This window comes from Ursus arctos, unplaced genomic scaffold (assembly GCF_023065955.2).
Source record: "Ursus arctos isolate Adak ecotype North America unplaced genomic scaffold, UrsArc2.0 scaffold_3, whole genome shotgun sequence".
Classification (NCBI taxonomy): domain Eukaryota; kingdom Metazoa; phylum Chordata; class Mammalia; order Carnivora; family Ursidae; genus Ursus; species Ursus arctos.
The window spans coordinates 73,796,160-73,820,662 of NW_026622985.1; the positions used below are offsets into that span (position 1 = coordinate 73,796,160).

The 24,503-nt window shown below is 38.4% G+C and overlaps 1 protein-coding gene across 5 annotated transcripts in view; it reads left to right on the forward strand.

The window, feature by feature from the left end:
• Positions 1-24,503, forward strand: part of CPED1 (cadherin like and PC-esterase domain containing 1) — a 262,492-nt gene that overhangs the window by 202,774 nt on the left and 35,215 nt on the right. For all 5 annotated transcript variants that reach the window (XR_008956469.1, XR_006410657.3, XM_026510149.4 and 2 more), the window contains exon 16: positions 19,104-19,221. Coding sequence is in view for 3 of the 5 variants with exons in the window: in XM_026510149.4 (XP_026365934.3) it covers positions 19,104-19,221 (118 nt within the window). In the remaining 2 variants the exon portion in view is untranslated. The remainder of the gene's footprint in view (positions 1-19,103; positions 19,222-24,503) is intronic.

A 24,503-nucleotide genomic window follows, 5' to 3' on the forward strand; every position in this document is an offset into this window, starting at 1 on the left:
TGGGAGCCAAGAAGGATTTCTTTTTTTTTTTTTTAGTTCTTCCATCATTTTTATTTTTTTTTTATAATAATTTTTTACTATGTTATGTTAGTCACCATACAGTACATTGTTGGTGGGAATGCAAGTTGGTACAGCCACTTTGGAAAACAGTGTGGAGGTCCCTTAAAAAGTTAAAAATTGAGCTACCCTATGATCCAGCCATTGCACTACTGGGTATTTACCCCAAAGAAGGATTTTTCACAAGAGAGAACAATTTTGCGAGGCCCCAGAGCACACTAGGATTTCTCGACAGCGGCAAAATCATGAAGGAACAAGCAGATCTGCGGAGGTGGAATACAGGGTAACAATGAGAAGGAGGAGGGAGAGGCACTCCAGTGAGAACAATTGATCTCAGTTGTGAAGGATTTGGGTTGTTAAGCCAAAAATTTGGATCTAAACCCATACCCACTGGTGAGTCAGTGGATTATTTTTAAGCAAGGGGAAACACAAATTTGAACTAGTAATGGTAGAACATCATCATTCCAGAAAGTTTGGAAACCATCACTAGGGTGGACATGTGCAACTTATAACTCCCAGCGAGTGAGTGGTCAAAGAAACATGACTTTGATCCCAAGAAGCAGTATTTTAATAAATATCACCATATTTGTCCTCTGCTTCGAAGTCTGTACTTACGCATTTTACGCCACTCTCCATGGGGCAGTCTACCTGCGTATCCTACAGGCATTTTGAGCTTGACAATTGAACATTTCTTCCTGCACCTCCCTTCATGAACAAGCTCTTCTCTCCCTTCTCGTGTGTCTATCCAGTACCCCAACGATTTCCAAAAGATTGCCTGAATTTTCTTCCCTCTCCTTCGCTACTTGTAACTTCCTGAAGCAGGTCTCTTGTATACCGGCCCCTTCCCCGCCATTCTCATTCAGACCGGGTCCACCTTTTCCCTGAACAATTACAATAGTTGTCTCACCTACCTTCCTGCCCAGCAGTCTGCCCTGCCCCTAGACCCAGCAGTCTCAGTGTAGCCTCATTAGGGTGTTTTTTTTAATATAAAGATTTTATTTATTTATTTGAGATAGTGCAAGAGAGCACAAGTGGTGGAGAGGGAGAAGCAGGCTGCCCACTGAGCAGGGAGCCCGATGTGGGGCTCTATCCCAGGACCCTGGGATCATGACCTGAGCTGCAGGCAGCCGCTTAACTGACTGAGCCACCCAGGTACCCCAAGGGTTGTTTTTTCTTTAATATGCAGATCTAATTATATTCCGATAGCCCACCCCACCACCACCACCATCACCATCAAAATCCTTCTATTGTGTCCTAATACTACATTAAGGTTTAGAAAGATGATTACAAAACACAGCGAACAGTTTAACTCCATTTTTGTAAAATGAATGCACATGTAATAAATATTATGTGCATAATACACAACTGAAATACAGTAAGCACGTATAGAGCTACGGTGAAATCCAAAATACCGTCTGTGCTTTCCATTTTTAAAATTTATTTTTTTTCCAACCTTCTGATAAGCATGTATATATTACTAACTAATTAATTAATGAGAGGAAAGGTAAAATCCAAACTCGCATAGTTTGAAGCTTTTTACTTAATTTCAATTATTTTTTACACATAATGCATTTTATTTCCTTAATACGAAAATGCCCGCAGTCATTTTTAATATCATTAGAAAGGACTCATTTAACTACATATATATTGCTATTTAAATTCACTGAGACGGGGTGCCTGGGTGGTTCAGTCGTTAAGCGTCTGCCTTCAGCTCAGGGCGTGATCCCAGGGTCCTGGGATCGAGCCCCATGTCAGGCTCCTCCGCTGGGAGCCTACTTCTTCCTCTCCCACTCCCCCTGCCTGTGTTCCCTCTCTCGCTGGCTGTCTCTATCTCTGTCAAATGAATAAATAAAATCTTTAAATAAATAAATAAATAAATTCACTGAGAATTAAATAAGCTAACATTTATTAGGTGATTGTAAAGGTGTTTAAGATTAATAATAGCAAAAGAAGCACAGCAATTTCTTAATTCGTAAGCATATAAATATTACTAGCGTACATGTGTACTTATCAAAACCAATATGATTAGGTATATATGTGAACTTCTAAAGCAGGTTTTTTTTCCAATTTCATTATTTTTTTGTTATGTATAGCGGAAGAAGCGTCACTTGTCACCAAGAATTAAACGGGTGTTAAATAAATTGATATTAATATAACTGATTTGCATTTTTAAGTGAATACATTTAATTTCTATGTTTAGCTATAAGACAGAAAGAGAATAATCATTACTTTTGACAGTAATTCAATTCTGAAAAACTTATTCAAAGAAATTATCTCAGCTTTCCTTTAGATGACTTCGATCTTGTCCATCTGTCCATCCTCAGCTGTCAATTAACTCAGTCCCTCATGCGTATTATAACTGAACTGTATTTTCAGTTCACTGTAAGCTCCATCCCTCCTCAAGTTCTGATTTTATAGCTGCTTTTCAAAAAATACTTTATTTTTTAAAGCAGTTTTAGGTTTACAGTAAAATTGTATCAACATTACTTACCAGAATGGTACTTTTTTTTCCTAAACCAATGACGAACCTATGCTGATGCTACATAATCACCCAAAGACCATACTCAAAATGCATTACAGTTCACTCCTGGCATTGTACATTCCATGAGTATGGAAAATGTGTAATGACGTGCGTCCATCATTATCGTATCATACCTGGTATATTCACTGTGCTAAAAATCCTCTGCGCTCTGCTCATTCATTTCTCTTCACATCCACAATCCCCTAAAAGCAGATTTTTAAGGCACTGCTTTTTTTCCCTCCCATTCCACTCAGAAAGGGACAATCTTTGGATTCATGTTCTTATGTAATATCCAATCACATAAAATTTTATCAATAATTGTTTTTTCTAACCTGTGGTCCACTTTTACCATTGAATATTGCTCAACAATATCAAATCACCTTTGAATTTTTATTGATTAACAATACTGACAAAATTGATCTAAAAATGTGAGAAAAGTGTTTGAATGTCTCATTCTCATTACAAGTAACAAATTTTTTTTAACCTAAATAATTAAAAATGAAATTTATATACTTTCATAGCATAGCTTTTCATAAAACTTAGCTGCAAGTAAAAACAAATTTTCCTCCTATGTATGTAAGAAACTTTCCCAAGGGGGTGGGGGGAGCCCTGAAAACGTTGACCCACCTTAAAGAAACTTAAATTATATGGGTATTTAATTGAGTTTACCCCCTACCACCCTGTATATTCATCATAAGCCAGTTGCTGAGTAATAGATTGGATGGTGGTCATTCAGAAAAAAAATGAGCGGCGCCTGGGTGGCTCAGTCAGTTAAGCATCTGACTCTTGATTTCAGCTCAGGTCATGATCTCAGGGTGGTGAGATCGAGCCCCACCTTGGGCTCAGCAGTCAGCATGGAATCTGCTTCAGATTCTCTCTCTCCCTCTGCCCCTCGCCCTGCTTGCATGCTCTCTCTCACTCTCTGTCCCTCAAATAAATAAATAAAATCTTTAAAAGAAAAAAAGAATAAAAATGAAGCAATGCATTGTGGCTTACCAGTGACCAGCTCCTTCTGGTCACACATTGATATTCTATTTTATTTTATTTTATTTTATTTTATTTTATTGATATCCCATTTTAAATGTGAAGAAACTGAGGTTAGAGCAAGTAATTTATTTGTGCCATGTTGCACAGCTAGCATCAACCCAGTTACTTTTCTTTTAAATGTAGAATGATATAAGGAAAGGAGTATGGGTGTTAGAATCATACAGCTTGTGTCTAATTTCTGACCTTCCATCAGACAAATTACTTAAACTCTACAAGCGCTATCTGTTGAGAATGTCTATTAATGGCGCTAATACTAACACATAGATACACTGCATAATGTGCATAGTGTGGCTATGGGCGCATGATAGATATTCCGTTTTAACCATAAGCACATGTGTTGAGCCCTTGTTGTGACCATGCATGATTCTGCATTCGTTACATGTATTCATTTATTTAATCCTCTCGGCTGTCTTATGAGGCAGGCTTTCCCAGAAGAGGAAATTAAAGTAACCAGGGATTTAATTTGCCCAGGGTCACAAAGACTGTGAGCGGTGGAGCTGAAATTAGAATTCTGCCATCTGACACAATAGCCCCCACGCTTACACACTGTACTGCTGATAATGTTAGATCTGGACCTTTCGAGTCTCTTATGGGCTATCCTAGCCTCAGTGACTCTGTTTCCCAGTACCCTGCACTCAACTGAATTTCATAGGAGACCTCCATATCATATAAACCAATTTCTGGAGCATAATAATGGACAGTATCTGAGGTAGCATGTGAAATAAATGATTAATATTTTTCAGAAAAGGAATCCCATTTAAAAAATTAAATTTAATAGCATAGTGTACCATCTGCATAATGACTTTTGTTATTGACACCCAGGAGGATTGCTATAAATTAACAAGGAAATTGGTGCGTTCATAGAATATGAATCATATCATGTGCATAATTGGTGACTTACTGAAAAAGGAAAACTTGCAGCGACCTCAAGAACTTATCCGTTCCCAGGAATGATTTCTTAGTTATGCCAGACAGATGTCTGTCATCGGAGAATATTTCTTTTGTTTATAATTTTAAAAAGAATAGTAAATGGATGTCAATTGTTTCCATATAACTTTGTGATATTTTCTTTTGTTTTGATCTTAGCTGCCACACATGAGTTTTTCACTCATGACCACATGATCGAACAAATGATCCCACATGATGTCTTAGTTCAGGGTTTTCAACACAAACTAGTCATCAGAGCAGCTAAGTTGATAAAGATTCTCCTGGTCATATGTTCTTTAAAAGACAGTCAAAAAGAGATTTCATCAAAAATGACTTTATCCTCGGGAAATAAAAACTCTGAGAGAGCTGAATTATCTACAGTGTAAACAATGACAACTAGTTAACCATTTTTTTTTAAGAAACAGCTTTATTAAATTAGAAAAAAAAATGTCGACAGAATGACTTACTACTGACAGGAAAATAGGCAAATTCTATTTAAAACTTTTTTGCCTAAAGTCAGTTTGGTTGGTCTACACCATTCTTTTCTGACTTAACACCTACATACTGACTTTCAAAAGAACTATGTTTCATGGAACACACTTTGGGGAAGCTCTAGCCCTTCTTTGAATCATTTTATCATTTTTATTTCAATAAAATTAATAAAATTTTTAAAGTACAATTAAAATAGGGTTTTGAAACTTTATGAAACACCATAGGGAATGATAAAAAAATAATGGCCAATCTACTGAACAATTTATCCTCTTAGATACTATTTTTTCTCCAATTGTCAGCCTTCGCTGTTAAACCATTCAGTTACGTACACAGCTCCAATTACAAGGAACACCTGGCATAAGGAAAGGAGACGCAGTGGGAATTAACATTGTCTAATGCTATGTCCCCTTTGGTTGTGACCTGTCAAAGTTAGCCAATACAGTGGAGCCTTAAGACACAGTTGGGCTTTGAGAGATAAAACACTGAGGAGCAACAAAGATCTGAGCAGGGTAACAACTGCAGAGTTCTAGAACGAAGCCAGGCCTCTGACTTTAAAGCAATGTGAGCTATAACTTGGCTCTGCTAGGTCAGGCAAGCATATCTGATTGGTGACAGCAGGATCCCAGAACAGCTGTGGACTAATGCAGAGAAGTGACATATTCTGGCAATCAGCTTCAAATGCCATGTGGTTGTGGATTATGGAGAAGCAGTGGTAGAAGACCCCTCCACAAGTCCACGGAGCATGTGTCCAAGGAGAGGAGAGCCAGTGGTTTTCACTGAGTGGAGAGAGGCAACCTGAGGCAGATGGATAGCAGCAGCCTTTTGAGGCTAAAGTTGTGGAGACTTCGAGATATGTGATCTATAAGGACTCACTCTCCAGAGTTGGCTTCAAATGAAAGAGTCATTTCATCCCACACAGTGAGTTGTGACAAACGCTTACCAGTAATGATCAAATCACAGCAACAGCATCCAAGTTCAGGAAATAATGAGCTAATTTAAAACCCATGGGAAGTTTCAGACAAGCTAAATGACAACCTTATATCTTAAAATTTCTCCAGGACACCTTCTCTTGTAAGTGGGGTCCTGGAGTCCCGACTTCCTCCATGAAAATGGGCAACACTTAATTCTCATTGCATGCCAAAGAAGATAGTACATTTTCCACAGGAAAATGCCAGCTTCTCACTAGGCATACTTGCTGATAACTTGGCAATATCAAAGCCTGAGCTGATAGGACTGGGTTGCAGGGTGAACACACTGCTTTAAAGTTTTGCAACTGCCACCATATGATTTACACTGTCCCCGAACACAAGTAGTCAAAATCCATTTTTCAGTGTGCTCCACATTGTCTTGTGTATTTTATGGCTAAGGACTGAATCCCAAGCTAACAGTCACAGCAGGGAAGAAAAATCAGCAACTTAAAAATCCGGGTGCAGTTAGCCTTCAGATACAAAGGGTGCTCACTCCTTTGTAGGCCTTAGTACTGGAGAGAATCAACAGCTTTGCCCGCCTTGCCCCTGACTTCCTGGTTTCCAAGCACTGGAAACCCCCATCAGCCCCCATCTGCCTGGCGAACTGAGTATATTTCAAGTTGTAATCTTCTTTGCAGAGCAGGGTTGATCATGTCCCTTTGTGCCAACACTGTGTCCGGAACAATCTTCATTACAGCATTTTGCACTTTCCACAGCAATTGTGTGTTTACATATCTGTTTTCTCTGCTAGAACTCCATGAGGGCAGTGGCTGTGGCTAACTCATGGAGGAGATGCTGAGCAAATGTCTGCTAAAGGAATCAGTTTTGAACAAAACAAACAAATGAATGTCATAAACTCTAAACTTCTTTGGAACACTAAAAACACATGACATAGGAGTCCTGATTATTTGGAAAATCATATTAAAACAAGAATTTTCCTTGATGATAGGCCATAATATGTAAATAACTGTTTATTGTCTACCATGGGAATTAATTTTAAGTCTTTGTTAATAAGTAACTTCCTGATGTACTGTTACTCAAAAGTAAAAAATATCTGAGTGACCAAGCATGAGCTGGAAAGGTGCTTTGAGGTTTTTTTTCCATTGGAGGGAATAGATTTGACCTGAATCATTCACATTCTTGCTTAGTCCCATTTTTTACCAACTGTAAGCATTTTAAAATGCAGCTGGTTATGTTTAGAGATGCCATCTGTAGCCATGAAAAGAGAGTCTTCCCTGATGAAGAGTTAATTGGTCTGGAAATGTTTCATAAACACAATCTTTATTTCTTAGGATGGTGTGTTTTGTTTTATTTTGTTTCATTTTTCAGTCTGTGAAGCATGGGTTTAAACTTAGACCCAGGATTCAAACTCTAGCTACTCTACTTATTAACTTGTTTGACTTCAGAAAAGCTTCCCCAAACTCTACTAATCTTGATGTCCTCATCTGTTGAGTGCATGTTCAAACAGTTGTAAAGATTCAGTGCAGTCGTGCGTTGGAAGTGCCTACCCTGATGCTTGGCACAACCCCGGTCCTCTACAAAGAGCATTCTCTTTCTTCTTGCCAACTCGCCAGAAGATTGGTGTCCCCAACAAGAGTTAGTCCATAAATACAGTAGGTGCGCCTTAACTCTTCTTTAGCTTGTGGACTGTCCTCCCACAATTCCCACAATTTTTGAGAGCAAAATGCTTGTAGATTACAATTTCTGCCATGGGACATCCATGGGTGCCAAAAACACATGAGTACACAGAACCATTGCTCTGCAGTAGGACACTTCAACCAAATGTAATGATTAGAACATTCTTCTACCGCTGATGTATATTTGCCCTTCAAGAAAACCCTAAAATATGACTATCAAATTGTGTTAGACTATCTTTTAACTTGTAAAATTAATTTTACAATTACAGAAAGTTCCCAAGACCCTTCATCTAGCTTCTCCTAATATTAACATTTCACATGACCGTGGTACTTTATCAATACTGTCAATCCTAAGAAATTAATATGGGTACAACATATTTGCTTAACCACACACCTTATATGAACTTCACTAGTTTTTCCAATCATTTTCTTTTTCTGTTCCAGGATCCCGAATTGCATTTAGTTATCATGTGCCTTAGTCTTCTCAAATCTGTGGCAGTTCCACAGTCTTCCCTTGTTTTTCAGGACTTTGACACTTTTGGAGAACGCAGGTCAGTTATTTGGTAGGATGCCTCTCAATTTGGAATCATATGTTTTCTCTGATTAAATGAACTTACACGTTCATGGCAAAAATTCTGCAGAAGTTATGTGTTTCTCTTGATCACTCAATGAGGATAGTGTTGGCTGGGTTTCTCCACTGTACAGTTACATTTTTCTCTGTGTAGTAATAATAATATCTTAAGGGGGGTGACCTTTAGACTGCTCCCAGAGTATCAGATTAACATTTATAAACATATAAAACTACACTTAGGGAGAGCTGTCCTGTCACAGAACAATCATTTTCATAGCTGTCTAATATTTGCACTGTTAGGATATGTTTATATTAAAAATTAATATTAACTTCTGATCTTACAATGGCATGGTAGCTTGGATGTTCAGCTTTGAATGCATCAACATTTCCTTCTAAACGGAATGTAGCCACGTTTAGCATGCTTTGAGCTTAACTGTGGATGTGCGGGATGCTGATTAGTGGGTGATCTTTAAAAATACTATAGTGCTAAGTAACTCTTATTAAAGTCTCAAGAGTGGTAGAATTTACAACTTAAGATGTGTAAGGAGATAATTCTTTTGTAGCATAACACATGTCACTTGGTTTAAGTTCCCTTTAAGTTTTTAAATTCTCTGATTCAAAGGATCATTGTGTGTGTGTACTGGTGTGCATGTGCAAACGTGTGTAGATAGGGGTGTGTTTGTGTAGCAGTCACCAAGATGAATGTAGGCAGGAAATGCCCGCCTAGTGCCCCAAACTAGTGTAACTTCACGTTGGATTAAAATATTCAACTCTATTTGGTCCCCTGAGAAGATTCCCTACCAATGCTACAGTTTTAAGGATCACAACCTCATATGCTTTATGAGTGGACTTTTGACCCGTGGCACCGTCCATGCTGAAATCCAGCAGCAGTTCTATTCCCTGTGAGTGATCAGTATTTCCTGGGAAGATCTGCTTGCTATTTAATATGTCTTCAAATGTTTATTATGTTTGGCGTCACCACTATTGATAAGTAAACATCAACTGAAAGTTGTCTTTTAAAATATCTCTGTGGCCTCCTGCCTCCTTCCACTCACTCCTATTTCCGCTTCAGTGTACAGGTAATAGGTTTGCTCCTTTAAGAATATGAAATAACCTTTTCTAGTTGTTGTTGATGTTGCTGTTTTGTCACTTCCCAAACTGATCCAGATGCTTCGAAGCATGAGAGACCCCACAGTCACGCATTCAGTTCCAATTCCACACTCCTTTGTTCACAAATCAAAAAGAACTGAACTTTTTCAAATATCCAAACCTATAAATTCATTCTCTCTTTTCATTTGCATTCACATCTACCCTCTGGATTCCATCTGGATCCCAAACCAAAAGTGCTGAAAGACCACAACAAAGGCTGCTTTCCTTGGAGTTCCCAGCACACCGGAAGTGGGAAGCATCAGTCCCTTCAGAGGCTCCAGCTCAGTAGATTTCCAGACCCAATTCCACAAACCCAGACATTCATATGCACTCTAAATTGAGAATACAGGGTGCCTTTCAGAATGGGCTCCAGCAAGCAGGATCACGCTGGCCCCATCCTAGTTAATTTAGAGGCCATCTAGGTTAAAAAAGAGAAAATTGCATATTAGTTCAAGGATTTGGAATGCATGAGAAATATATAGAAGTATTCCAAATATTGATGTCACATTAATAAATTTAATTGAGTGGAACTAATTCATCTGTTTAGAATTTGTTTCAATTTCCCCTTTTCCTGAGTTCATTGGGGACCAGCTTGATATTCTCAGGTAGTATAATATACGGCCACTTTTCAGCTGATATTTAAGGAAAGAAACACACAATCGTGTTATCCCGTCGATGGCTCGTGGGTCCTAATGTGTTCCACATAAGACTACAAATTCCAAACACAAACAGCAAGTCAAGCCGCATTTACAATTCTGCTACCCGACACCAAGTTCCATTATTCCTTAAAAACCATTAAAATTAAAAACTTGTTTGTAAACTCTCACTAAAACAAGAATATCAGGCATTGAAAAGTATCAGCTTCGAAAGCAATGTTATTAGTGATCTCTTCTGCACAAAGTAGAGTGACGTGGCTCGTTGCTCATTTTCATGAAAATTCAAAGTGAGGGATTGTATAGGTAAAGCTCACTCACGGCAAATGTTTTATTAGAACAATGTGAAATAAAAGTCAAAGTGTCTCCTGCTCCTAAGTAATAATACTTAATTTTGTACTGTTTCTTAAAAGGGCATCTACTTAGTAAAAATTTTTGTAAGTTTTATGAAAGGGGCTGGAGCTTGGAGACTAATCTGATAAGAATTTTTAAACAGAACAACATTGAAGAAGCTAAATTCACTGTCACCGTTCTAACGTTTGTGTCATTAGAATGAGCAAGAATGAAAATCATGATTCCAAAATAATTTTACTGATTTTGACCCACTTCCTATCTCAGTCCTCAAACACCATCCACGCTGAACTTGACTGGCCATGTTTACACTCAGCTCCAGAATGTTTTAGGTGCTCATCCTTCTACCTGGAACACTTACTTGATCCCCTTCTAATTCTGTTTCCACTGATAAACTACGAACACTGTGCACACAGGACAGTATTAAGTGACTGTGCAGGTCCTTAGTCCTCACAGCCCTCAGAGGAAACCAAATGTGCCAACCGCTTGATTTTAGACTTCTGGCCTCCAGAACGTGAGACAATACATGTCTGTCATTCCGAGCCATGCAGTTGGTGGTAATATATTATGGCAGTCACAGAAAACGAATATACCTTTAAAGGAGGTATCAGTGCTTTTCTGACTTTCTCTTCCTTTGCTTTTCCAATTTAAATATTATTTTTTACTTAAATATGTATTCTTAAAAATAAAATAATGATCCATACTAATGGCAAGACCTTTAAAAACACAAGTTAAAAGTTCGTTTTTGCTTCCTCATCTCTGGCCTGCCGTTCTTACTCTTCTACTAGGGCCACTGTGCAGAGTTTCTTGGGTATCGTTCCAACAACTATGTAGGCACAGTCAGGCAGATGTAATAGCTGGCATTTTATTTTACTTGAATAAGGTCCTGCAGCATGCTTTATTGCTCTTAATAATATATCTTATATGTCTCTCCATATTTTTACTCTGTATCCTTCTGTTCTAAGAATTACAAAACATTCCATTAAATGGGTGTTATTTAACCAATTCCTACTGGTGGACACTTGGATTGTGTCAAGTTTTCTGTTATTATACAAAGCACTCCAGTAAATTTCCTTGCAGACTTTATGAAGTATATCTGTAGGCTAAAGTCTTTGGAGTATAATTATATTCGCAAGATATTTCCAGAATGTCTTCCATAAAGGATATAAATCTCCTTTCATACGAATTTATATGCATTTCACTCTTTTCCTAATGAAAAAGTTCAGCCCTAGGATCAATGTGGTATGTAAAGGATGATTTCAGATGGATTATGCTGTAATTATTTGCTGCTAATGTATACATCAGCTAATTTCCTACAAATGTTCATTGGGTGTCTAATAATGTGAATCACATAATAGCTACTCAGTATTTTATGGCTTGCTGACTAAATACAAGGAAAGCAGTTGTTAAATTTAGAGACAATGTGAAGACAAAAGATAATTCCTTCCTTTTGGAACAAGATAGTGAAATTAGCTCCTCTGAAGCATCATTTCTTTCTTTTTTTAGATGGAACTATAATTGATGTACAGTATCTTATTAGTTTCAGGGGTACATCATAGTGACCCAGTATTTTTAGACATTACAAATGATCCCCATGGTAAGTCAGGTTACTGTCTGCCATCTTACCAAGTTATTGCAATATCATTTACTATATTCCCTAAGCATGCATGACGTCTTCATGACATTTATTTTATAACTGAAAACTCGTCCCTCTGAATCCCCTTTACCTATTTTGCCTGCCTCCCAGTAATTTGGTTCCTGTTACTATCCGTCTGTTTCTGCTCTGTTTCATTTGTTCATTTGTTTTGGCTTTTAGATTCCTTGTGTAAATGAAATCATATGGTATTTGTCTTTCTCTGATGACTTATTTCACTTAGCATAATACCCTCTAGATACATTCATGTAGTTGCAAATGGCAAGAGCTCATTCTTTTTTATGGCCGAGTAACATTCCATTATACACACACACACACACACACACACACACACACACCCCACTTGTTCTTTATCCATTCTTCTATCACTGTGCACTTAGGTTTCTTTCATATCTTGGCTCTTGTAAATAATACCTCCATGAGCATAGCGGTAAATATATCTTTTTGGATTGGTGTTTTCGTTTTCTTTGGGCAAATACCCAGAAGTGCAATTGCTGGATTGTATGGTAGTTCTATTTCTAATTTTTTGAGGAATCTCCATACTGTTTTCCATAGTGGCTGCACCAATTTACATTCCCACCAACAGTGCACAAGGGTTCCCTTTTCTCCACATTCTCACCAACACTTGTTATTTTTTGTCTTTTTGATAATAGCCGATCTGAGAGGTGTGAGGTGATATTTCTCGTGGTTTTCGTTTGCATTTCACTGATGGTTAGTGATGCTGAGCATCTTTTTCTGTGCCCTTAGCCATCTCTATGTCTTCTTTGGAAAAATGTCCACTCAAGTCCTCTGCCCATTTGTTTAATTGAATTATTTAGGGGTTTTTGACATTAAGTTTGTGAGTTCTTCATATATTTTGGATATTAGCCCCTTATTGGTTATATGATTTGCAGATATCTTCTCCCATTCAGTAGGTTGCCTTTTTGTTTTGTTGATGGTTTTCTTCACTGTGCAAAAGCTTCTTAGTTTGATGTAATCCCTTTGTTTAGTTTGGCTTTTGTTGCCTTGCCTGAGGAGATGACCCCCAAAAATATTGCTAAGATCAGTGTCATGAGGTTTTTTTACCTATGTTTTCTACTAAGAGTTTCATGATTTAACATCTTATATTCAAGTCTTCAATTCACTTTGAATTTATTTTCATATATGGGAATTATCCAGTTTTATTCTTTTGCGTGTAGCTGTCCAGTTTTCCCCAGCACTATTTGTTGAAGAGACTGTCTTTTCCCCATTGCATATTTTTGCTTCCTGTGTCATCGATTGATTGACCATATATGCATGGAGCTTGGAAAGGCTTTCTCTTCTTTTCTGTTGATCTATGTATTTGACTTGTGCCAGTACCATACTGTTTTTATTACGATAGCTTTTCAGTATAGTTTGAAATCAGGAAGCTCCAGCTTTGCTCTCCTTTCTCAAAATTGCTTTGGCTACTTGGGGCCTTTCGTGGTTCCATACAAATTTTAGGATCCTTTCAGAACCTCATTTCTTATAGGAAAGAACTGTCTTGATATGGAAGGGGACTCTGCCTCCCTGGGGACAGTGCCAGGATTGTCAAGTTTGAGAGTCACAACAGAGTTCCTGGAAATAGCAGCAGGCCAGGGAAAGAGGAAGAAATGTGTGCCTCAGAAAGAGTTGGGTGCCATAGGGAGTGAATGTATATTTTTAAATTTAGAGGGGCATTTTTCATTATTTAGTAGGAGAGGAAGACAGTTATTTCATCTTGAAGGAATGATTCCATGGGTCTAGAAAAGCAAGTAAGATTTAAAGACACCTACCAGATCAAATAGTCCATGGCTCCAAAAATATGGCAATAATACATTAAAAATGAGAAATACTACTAATTCGTTTATGGCAAAACACCTTTTTGTAAGAACTAAATAGGCTTCCAGAAAAATTGGTAACAAGAAATAGTGATCATGAATTCATGGGTAGGGCAGCAGGCAAAACCAAGGACAGCTTCATATTCTTCTGTTAGTCACTGCAGCAAAGTGAGTCAGCGTTTAAAATTATACAATAAATATATATACTCTACACATGTCTGAACAAGGAAATCCCTGCTACTTATCTTACTGCATTCTAGTGAGAGCTATTCCAGTCAGGAATTTGTGAAGTCTCCAGCAAAATAATATACTCTAAATGTGGAGATTTCTGGGGTTAATGCCATTTTAAGCAACTCTGCTAAATACTACCTTTTTTTGTGTATCTAGACTCTGAGGTTCCAAGAGATGACACTTCAGACCAAAAGAGCTGTCATTCATTTTCTTGAATATGCCTAAACCTGAACAAATTACTAATCATCCCAGTGTCGAAAGAAATGAGAGATGCTAATGAGCTTTTTTTCTTTCAAGATAGTTTAAAATTTCTTATTAGTAGATTAATCACTTTTAATATCTAAGGCAGTACTCAAAAAGATACATATGGCCTGAGAAGAATAGGTTTCACAACTCTTAGAGGAAAAGAGAGTTTGGCTGCGTATTCTTATCTCCGGAGTGGTTTGACCAAGTACGAGTTTGTTTCACCTGCATAGCAAGAAGTGCAGAGTAGACAACCCAAAGCTGGCACTGCATTGCTGCAGCGTCATCTATGCCCCGTGCTCTCAGATTTCTGCTCACGGTTGCCTCATGGTCACAACATGGCTGCTCCTTGTTCAAGCTCACATCTGTATTCCAACAGGAAACAAGAAACAGAGTGACCAAAAAAATGCACATCGAGGAGAAAAAGCTTACATCAAGGAAGCAACACTTTTCTACAAATCCGTAGCCAACTTTTACTTGCACTTAATAATTTTTCTTTTCTTTTTTTTTTCTTTTCTTTTCTTTTTTGTAGTGTAACATGGCTGTTTCTAGCCACGAGGAAGACTGGGAAATAGAATCTCTTCTTTTTTAATGTTAGATATAGTGCTGCCTACCAAACAAAGGTCTTGCTGTTAGAAAGGAAGGAAGACAAATGGGTATTGTGTAGGTATCTAACATGGTCTGCTGCTGTACTGAAGAGACCACGTAATGCATTCTCTCCCTCTTTTCTCTCCACCCTTCATCATTTTATGTTGAGAAAACAAGATCAGTGACTCGCTCAACATCATACAGCCAGTTCATGGCAAAGCTGGAACTAAAATTCACAAATACAATTCTTAACCCAGTGGGGCTCTTTCCGGTGTATGCCACTATTCTCTTATTTCATAAACTGTGCACAGAGCCCACCCAGCTATACTGATGCCACTGTTCTTCTCCTTATTCCCCCAGCTCTGTCGGCCCGTCTCCAGACTCGGGTCTGTATTTAGCCAGATGCTGTGTTTCATTCAACCTTAGGAGTAACATTGTTTGGCTGCAGCTGGAAAATGAGTAATGTCCACTTCAGCGGGCTCCTTTGGCTTTCCAAAACAGCCAAGAGTTTAACTTAAAGGGCTAAGATTTATGAACTGCAAACGAAGATTAACTGCTAAGGAGAATTTTTTTTTAAAGATTTTATTTATTTATTTGACAGAGATAGAGACAGCCAGCGAGAGAGGGAACACAAACAGGGGGAGTGGGAGAGGAAGAAGCAGGCTCATAGCGGAGGAGCCTGATGCGGGGCTCGATCCCAGAACGCCGGGATCACGCTCTGAGCTGAAGGCAGACGCTTAACCGCTGTGCCACCCAGGCGCCCCGCTAAGGAGAATTTCAAAAGGAAACACAGAATACAATAGAATATTCTTTGACCTAAACTACAGAAAGGAGGATAGGACTAAATTTCATTTACGTTGAAATCTGCTCTCCCTCTCCTACCCTATGCTGTGTCTATCCTTCGCAATACCACTTGTATTACTGTCCTATCTTAGAATGTACTAGAGTCATGGCTGTTTAGTTAGAACCAACAGGTCTGACCTACCAACAGCCACAGAACAGTAGCCCATGGGCACGTCCACCACGCCAGGTAACAATTCAAACACAAAGACAGGCCAAAGTTCCAAGGAGCAGGCGTGGTCGCCCAGTCTGACTCCCAGTCTGCTTTCCTGTGCTCTGCCTCATGTTTACTCTATTATCATAGGCTCATATGTGGGATCCCCAGTATTCAGAAAGTGCAAACACTGAACATTTTAGAAGATTATCATGCTCTATTTCCAGCCATTTGTTTCAGAAGCTTTGAAGTCGGATCAGAACACGCTTCTATATTATTACAGTAAATTTTTTCTAAGCTGCAGCTAAGAAGATAATTAGAACAAATGAGATGTAGATTTCAGTGCAAGATTAAGAAGGCAGTTCTGACGATGAGCCACTTGAGGTCGGGGACTTAGGTTTTCAGCAAGAACTTTGCACATGCTAGGTATTAATACTTGTCCATTTGAAAGGTTCCATGATTTGATCATCATTATAATGTAGATTGTCAGCATATGAGTTCTTAAAAAAATGACTTTTTTTTTACTCAAGATGTCAGATAAATCCTTTTCCTGCCTTATCTTATGGCCTTTGACATGCAATTTCTTCTTCTCAGAACTCTCATTCCCTGATTTTTCTCATTATTCCATTCAGATGTTACCTCAAAGAGCAGTTGTGGCTAATCTACCCAAAACAGCCTACACCCACTCCTCAGTGATGGAGTTGGGGCCCCCACAGGACAAGCCAGCAGCTCATGTAAGAGCACATTTTTCTCATTGACTGACATATGTGGGGCTTCAACAGAGAATAGCTAGAACTCTCTCTGGACCCTCTGATGCCCTCCAGGTGAATATTAGGATATGCCCTTCACGCACACACACACATACACACACACACACACACACACACACACACACACACACCAGAGAAGCCCCAAACAATAATTTACAGGAAAATGTGTCTCTAAATATAGAGTTTTAGAAATGTTTCAACATTATTTGCATGCGTGATGAATCTCTCATCATCATCTGTCTGTATCTATATATGTCCATTTATATACACTAAAAGGTACCTTTTTAATACCTTGAGCAAACACCTCAGTCTGAAGTACCTGACTTTAGGTGACTTGGTGGCACGTTCATGGTGTGTTCCATATGACATAGTTGTTCTGTCACAAAGCATTTCTTTAGGTTTTTTTTTTTCTTTATCATGTGTCTTGGAAATCTCTCCATGTTCGTTAGTCCATTTAAATCTATCCTTATACATTACATGAGGGTTTCTCTAGAGTAGACTCTGAGAAGTCTGACTTCAGGGCTATGGAGGCTGTGAGTTTTTTATTTTAGTATAAACTTCCTTCCAAAAGTAGCTGAACTCGTTTGCAATCCACTCACTAGTGTATAATGTTATTTCTCATTGCCCTTCCTCGTGTTTGATATAAACATTTTTTGCAGTCTTGTAGATGCTTAATGTCATTTTTTCTAGCCTTAAAAAAAGGTCCAGCCTGCACCAAAAATAAAGACATAGTGATCACACACACACACCGTTCATAGATGTTTATTCAGACTAACACCCCTCAGAACATTATTAACTTTATGTTATTTTAATTGCTTTTTTATAATGAACACTTTAACACAAACCATATTCTTAATCTTTAATCAGTATTCTAAGTTCCAGCTTCAGTTATGAAATTAGAAATGGAAATATGTGTACGGAGTCACGATTTTCTGAAGTCTGTACGTCACCCTCATTCCGTTTGTTCCTTAATATCCTGGTCCTTCTCTTATGAGATGTGGAAATCTGAGTTGGGTGTGAGGATATGTGAGAGGGTGAGGGAAGGTGACTAGAAATTGCTCATTAGAGACAGGGTTACAGAGCGAAGAAGAGGTCAAACCAATTATTTCTCTCCATTACTGAGAATTTATGATATGAAGTGGGAAACAATTACATCCAAACTTTTATGCATTCAATAAATATTTGCCTACTTTATGGTAGGGACTGGGTATATGTGTGAGTGAAATAATAATTTGCTGTCATAGAATGTTCAGTCTAGTGGAAAAGACACAAATAACAAATTATCACCAAATGGTGAAGGGTATGAAGGAAACAAGTGGGGATGACGTGGACAAGAGTGAGGATACATGATCGTACCAGAGTTTCAAGAAGGCCTTGCTGAGACCTAGAACACAAAAAGATGCTCTCCAGGAAAAATTAGAGGGAAAGCATTCTCAGCGGAGGTAATAGCATTTTTACTTGCCCTACAGTGTGATTCTTTCCGATAAGAAGGGAGGCGGTGAAATCAGGTGAGGTAGGATGGAGGGACACAGGCCGGGTACAGGAGCCAATGCCTTGTAAGAAGATCGCTCTGTAGTCTGTACACACGTTGAGTTGTAATGTTCTACAGTTGAAACTTACATAATGTCATATATCGGTTTCACCTTGATAAAAAGAGAGCACATGTGAGCATGAGAAAGAGAGGGAGGGAGGGGGAGGAGCGGAGGGGGGAGGGAGAAAAGGAAAGGAAGAAGGGAGGGAGGGAGGGGAAGCTAAGTGAAAACGAGAGTGCTCTGACCTGTGGGAGCAGAGGAGAGATGAAGAGAGATGAAGAGAGCCAAACTGCTGTTCTCTGCTGCACGGGTCGGACTAGAGAAAGCATTGCTTAGTACAGAACATGATTCTATAGTGATATTCACTGCAGTGAGATGTTACCTTTTATAAATATATGAACATGTTTTGAATAAAATATATGTATTTGATTCCATGTCTGGCATATCATGGGTCCTTAATAAATGTGCATTGAAGTGAAATTCATCTGTTAACATTCTCCTCAAATATTTCCCATTTTTTCACATTAATGGTTTTTTTCACTTGACATACTGTCTTACAGTCTATTTTTAATGAGTCAACAACACACAGGTGTATTTTTTAAGGTAGAACTTGCATCCATTTCTTTAAAAAATGGCAGAGCAATAATACCAATGGCAGTATTAATGCAGTAATGAATATCCATGCCAAAATAAAGATTAAATTCTCATTAGAATTTATATCCTCTTTCAATGCAAGTAGTTACTCCTCGCACAAACAACTATTGATAAGTCAATACCACAAGAAGAGTAAACAATTGCTCCCTTTTATCTGCAAAGGTTATTTGGCACAAAAAATAATCTTATTTTTTTAGATGTTATTACTATAGGTCAGGTTAATTACATTTCTATCCTTTTAATGCAGGACTGTGGTTTGCTGATTCACCCAGAGGAAACCTGTGGGTTACAGCCTATTTCCTCTGACTACATGGAAGCCATTTCACAGCCCAATCTAAAGATCTGTCCGTCTGGGGACATAACAGGTGACTATTTGGATATCACTTCTCTCAAAAAAATCCTCTAATATAGATGAATGTATACTTATTTAAATTATCTTTATACAAAAAAAATCAAGGTATTATGTGACTTTTTCATTAGCATGAATGGTAACACATATAATTAATCTGAATGCATTGTTTTAATATGTGAAATATTTTGATTCACCGAATTCTTGTTTTCTTCACCCTCTGCTCTTTGCCTGGTTCATCCATATTCATCCACAGATATCAGCCAAAAAGTCGCCTGTATCAGAAAGCCTTTCTTGAGCCCCTGATTTGTTTCCTCATTGTATATTTTCATAGCACCCCGTGCTTTTCTTCCATGACCGTCTCCACAATCATTTAAATGTTAAGTATGTAATTAATTCTTTGAGGTCAGTCTTCCCAGATTGTCAGCTGCATGAGGACAGGAGCCTGACTTGTTCATACTCTATCAATTCACTTTGCTCTATAATTTCTACAGAGCAGGTACAAAATAATTATCTGTTGACGATGTGAACCAAAGAACTGCTTAAGGGAATAAGTCTAGTTTTAAATCATTTCTTTAATTAAAAAAAAATCTTTGAGAATGATCACTGTCTCCCATATACTGAGCATTAATAGAGGTGGGAAAATCGTAATGTCAAATTGCAATTAGTGTTGAATCCTGCCTAATTCTAGAACAGACGTGGAATGAGACACTTTTGTGCCACTGTCCACATTCCCTGTTTCTCTCCTTCCCCGGTGTTCTTCTGTCAGCGGAGACTAGTGGGGTCAGGCTAAAGCTGAGACTAAAAATACCTCCAAAGAGATAAGAGGAGCAGGAAGCGTCTTCTCTGAGATTGCCAGTTGTCCCTCTGGCCTCATGACCCCAACTCTCCCTTCATCTAAAGAGTCTAAGAAAACACTCAGGAGCTTTTCTACCCTTGCCATGAACTTCACACCACAACTTGAATGGGAAATGAGTTTCACAAATGGGCAGTACAAATTGCAATTTGGCATGCACACTTAACAGACGTGGGCATATCCCCGTTCTTGACCATGTGTTCTAAATAATAAATGACAGTGGGTGCATAGGGAGGGATTTACCCATCATGGCGTGTCAGGTGGTATGGTTTACGATTCTCAGCTAAATGAGATATATACTCTCACATACAAAGGAAACACCGACGTGTCTAGTTAAGGATTTTTTTTATCAGAAGACATTTTATGAGAATCATAAAACAACTTAATTCCGTTCCTCCTACTGAACCAAGTCAAAAGTTCTTCAACAAAAAGTCGAAGATACAGTACTGAGATTCCTCAGGAAGTGGCATCTTTTTCTGTTCATTAAATTTGCTGTAACTTATGCAGGGCCCTGTCATGAAGCTATCTCCGTGCCTTGTCCTTAACAGAAGAGGCTGCCCTCGAGCAGAGAACTTCTGGTAACTTGAGTATCTAGGCTTCTTGAGAAAAGATCCCCAAATTGACTCCCCAGTCAAGCCCATGTCCCTTAGCCTGACAGCACTGGGCCTCAAAATCGGGCCCTCCCTCTCTCTCTCTCTCTCTCTCTCTCTCTCTCTCTCTCTCGCAGCTCCTCCTCGCCTCTTGGTTTCACTTCAGGCCCACAGTGCAGGTGCAGGATTCCACACTCCTGTCCATGCTATCCCCTGCTCCTGAAAGTCTTCTTCCCATCTTGGCCCAACTCTCCGATGCTGTATTTTCCTCTCTAGGAAGCCTCTCCTTACCAACCCACCCCAGATTGGCTTCTCTGCTGTGCTCCCAAAATACTTTGGGCACATGTCAACCATAGCACTTACCTCATTATGTTTCAAGTGTTTACATGTTTCTCTCTCTCACTAATCAGTAGTCTTCAGAGTGGAATGATGCATTGGAGCAAAGGGAGGGAGTGGCATGGGACGGTCCACAGGATGAAGCCAGTGAAGATGAAAATATTTGTACCTTTATTTTTATCTGATCATTCTTATTTTTGTCTTATAATGAACATAATACATAGATACAGGAGTATAGGTACATACACTACAGTGTGTGTGTACTAATAGATCAAAGGTGCATTGCTGATGACTGCCCTAGAGTGTATGTTTCTCCAGAGCAGAGAATGTCCCTTTTTCATCTTTCAATGTCTAAGATATGACTTTAGAATGGTTGCTAAACTAAAACCAAGATCCAAGTCCTCCTCCTTTCCACGGAAGACTGTGAGCAGTCAGGGCGCATTCAACCAGGGCTCACTGCTCCACCCGTTCAGTCCTAAAGACCTAAAGATCCAAAACGAATGAGTGAGACCTGGAACAGTAGTTCTCAAGAATGGATTTTTTTGCTACCAGAGATTTCCTTCCTTGATGGTAGGACTCCCTCCTGCTGAAAGAAGTTGTCATGGTGGACAACATTGGAAGGAAGTTGATTCAGGTGCTCCGGCTTTAGCTTGTATGGTCATGGATTAGTTCCAAAATCTTATTTTCACAGCACATTACAGTTATTTAGCAAACCAGATCCATTTTTTCACCTTGCCAATGAAATGATGGTCTACATGTCTTCTCAATAACGCTAGCTAATATAATTTTGAGTGCCTGGGTTTTTTTTTTAATTTTTAAGTTGATTTTTTAGCATTTAGAAAATAATTTAACTATGAGACACAGCCAAAGAATAAAATCTCTTGCTTAAGAAAGAAAAAATAATTCTTCTAATCTGACGAAGAAATTTATACAATGATTTTTTAATGAGAATTACCATAAAGGAAAATAGCTCCAAATGTATTTTATGATATGTAAATAGAAGATATTATCATCTTTTCTTTGTAACAAGGAAATATGACAACTTATACTTTAATACGTCTAATGTTAAAAATATGATGTATTTTTTTTCTTAAGTGAAAACTGCCTTATTTTATAACATAGAGTCAGGAATTAGTGCTATCTATATGATTTTACATCTCACCATGGCCCTAAGTCACAAAGGTGAATTTATTCTCTCCATTATGTCAGCCAATCTGATTCACTTAAATGGCTGAATTCTAACTTGCATTAAATATAAAGCTATAATTATAAACCAAATAACTTCTCCCAAAAGCCATTTTTATTCCTCAGAATGTCATTCCCTAAAACACATGTCATACTCTATTTCAGAAATCACAGCTTTGATTCATTCAATGTTTAAATATATAACATAGAATTTATGTCCCTCTTTTTGACAATTTTAGTTAAGAGCTGGTATCATTTAAAATGTCAAGAAACTCCAGTCCTGCAGATGTTATACAGATGTCTTTTTCAAGCAGTATTACTAAATCACAATAAAAAAGGGGGGCATTTTTAACCAATACAAAAATGCAAAGAGTTATGACTGTATAAATATATAGTAGTATGAACCATTGGGGCCAAGTTTTCAGAGACCCAATCAGGAGTCCTTTTGATGTGCTTGAGATTTTATGCCCACAAACTAATTGTACCCATATTTGGATTTTTATGCATGCAATTGGCCACTTGCTTCTTAAGCTTTAGAAGCAAATGGCCAAAGAAGGCCCCAGTTTGTGCAAAATTAGCTGTCAGCAACGTTAGAGGGGGAGAGTGTTTGGAGGAGAGGATGCACGTGCTCTGAAATACTCAAGGATCTGATGAAAACTGAGCCTTTCAAGATAGTACTAAATACAATCTCATTAACAGAAACACAGTTATGTCCCCAACATACCACCATCTTATTAGAAAGAAAATTAACAATCTTTTTAAAAAAAAAAAACATAGTATCTGTCGACACATGAACCCACTAAGTAAATTCAGCATTTCAAAATAAAGATAAATTTGTTAAAATAACTTATTTGTTGTTTTCCTGTAAGTGCCACCAAAGAGACCATTGGGCCGTATTTCATTTTCAGCTGGTGATTTTGTGCTCACCTGACCTGACATGACAAAAGGATCAGCAAATTGGTGACTCCAAGACCTCAGTTCTGGTCCAGCATGTCATTAACAGCGTGATCCCATTTCTGTCCTTTAATTCTTGGGTCTTCAGTTCACCTCCTCTGTTAAAGAGAAGGACGGACAGGAGATCCAAAGCCCCATTCCAACTCCATTTGAGAGGATGCCCACGGACCACAAATCTTTATGAAGATGTGAAGATATCAGGAGGTGGTTATTGATCACAAACCCTATATTCCAGGGCAACGTTAGACTTAGAAGCAAGATATATTCTGAATGAAAACCACAGAAAAATTACAAAAGAGAATTGGATGGAGAAACAAGCAGTTTTGAGGACAGTCTTCATTTTACCATTCAACAGCCAGCACCTCTCCTAAATTTTCTGTCATGTCTTACAGTAACCCCGCTCTTCTCTACATCTGGAAACTTCGGAAATGCTTTTTACCTAGCAGACTTCTTTTCCTCTCCTATATGTAATCTTTCGTGGAGGCTGCTTACTTCTTCAGTCCCACTGCTGTTAGGGCTGCCTCGTCACGGTCCCCAAAGTACACCCCATTCCATCTCTCCAAATCTGATCTATCCAGAAGACCCGATCACATTTCATGCACTCCATGGGAACTTCCAGATGACTCTGACCCTCACGGTTCTTTCTTTATTCTGAACTGCCACGGCTTATTTAAGATGGGGTGGGGGAGAAAAATACGTTCCCCAGTTGCTGGTTATCAGGCACTATGGCAGGTGCTATATATATTTTTCTCCTAGAGAGAATATTAAGTAATTTTTCCAAGTTAAACAGTGCTTCTCAACCGTGGCTGCATATTGGAATCACCTGACAAGCACTTAAAAAATCCCGGTGCCTGAGTTCCATACCCAGTGGTTCTGACGTAATCAGTCCAGGATACAGTTTGAGCACGGGGATTTTAAAAAGCGCTGTGGGTGACTCTAATGCACAGTGTTGAGGTCCACAGAGCCAGCTGGAGGCAGAGCTCAGCTGTGTTTGTCTCTAGAGCCCAGAAGTTTTTGGCACCGCACAGATGTTTTTACTCAATTATGCCTTACCTTTATTATGCGGTAACTCTTTTACATGTATAAATTGTAACCTGATGATAAATTTTTTGAGGTTTAGCATTGTAAGTTAACAGGCTTACATACATTAATATATTAAAGTGCTCAGAATACCACCCACATCTGACACGTGCTACGATATATTATTCATTTATTTTTTTAGTTATTGTATTTTAGCACCAATAGCACCTAACATCTAGTAGGGTAGATATTTCAATAACATATTAAGTTAAAATCCTCCCAGAGAGTACTATTTTATTTCCCCCAGTTCTCTCTTAATATACCCACAATTTTTTTTTCCTTTTCTGTGATCAACTA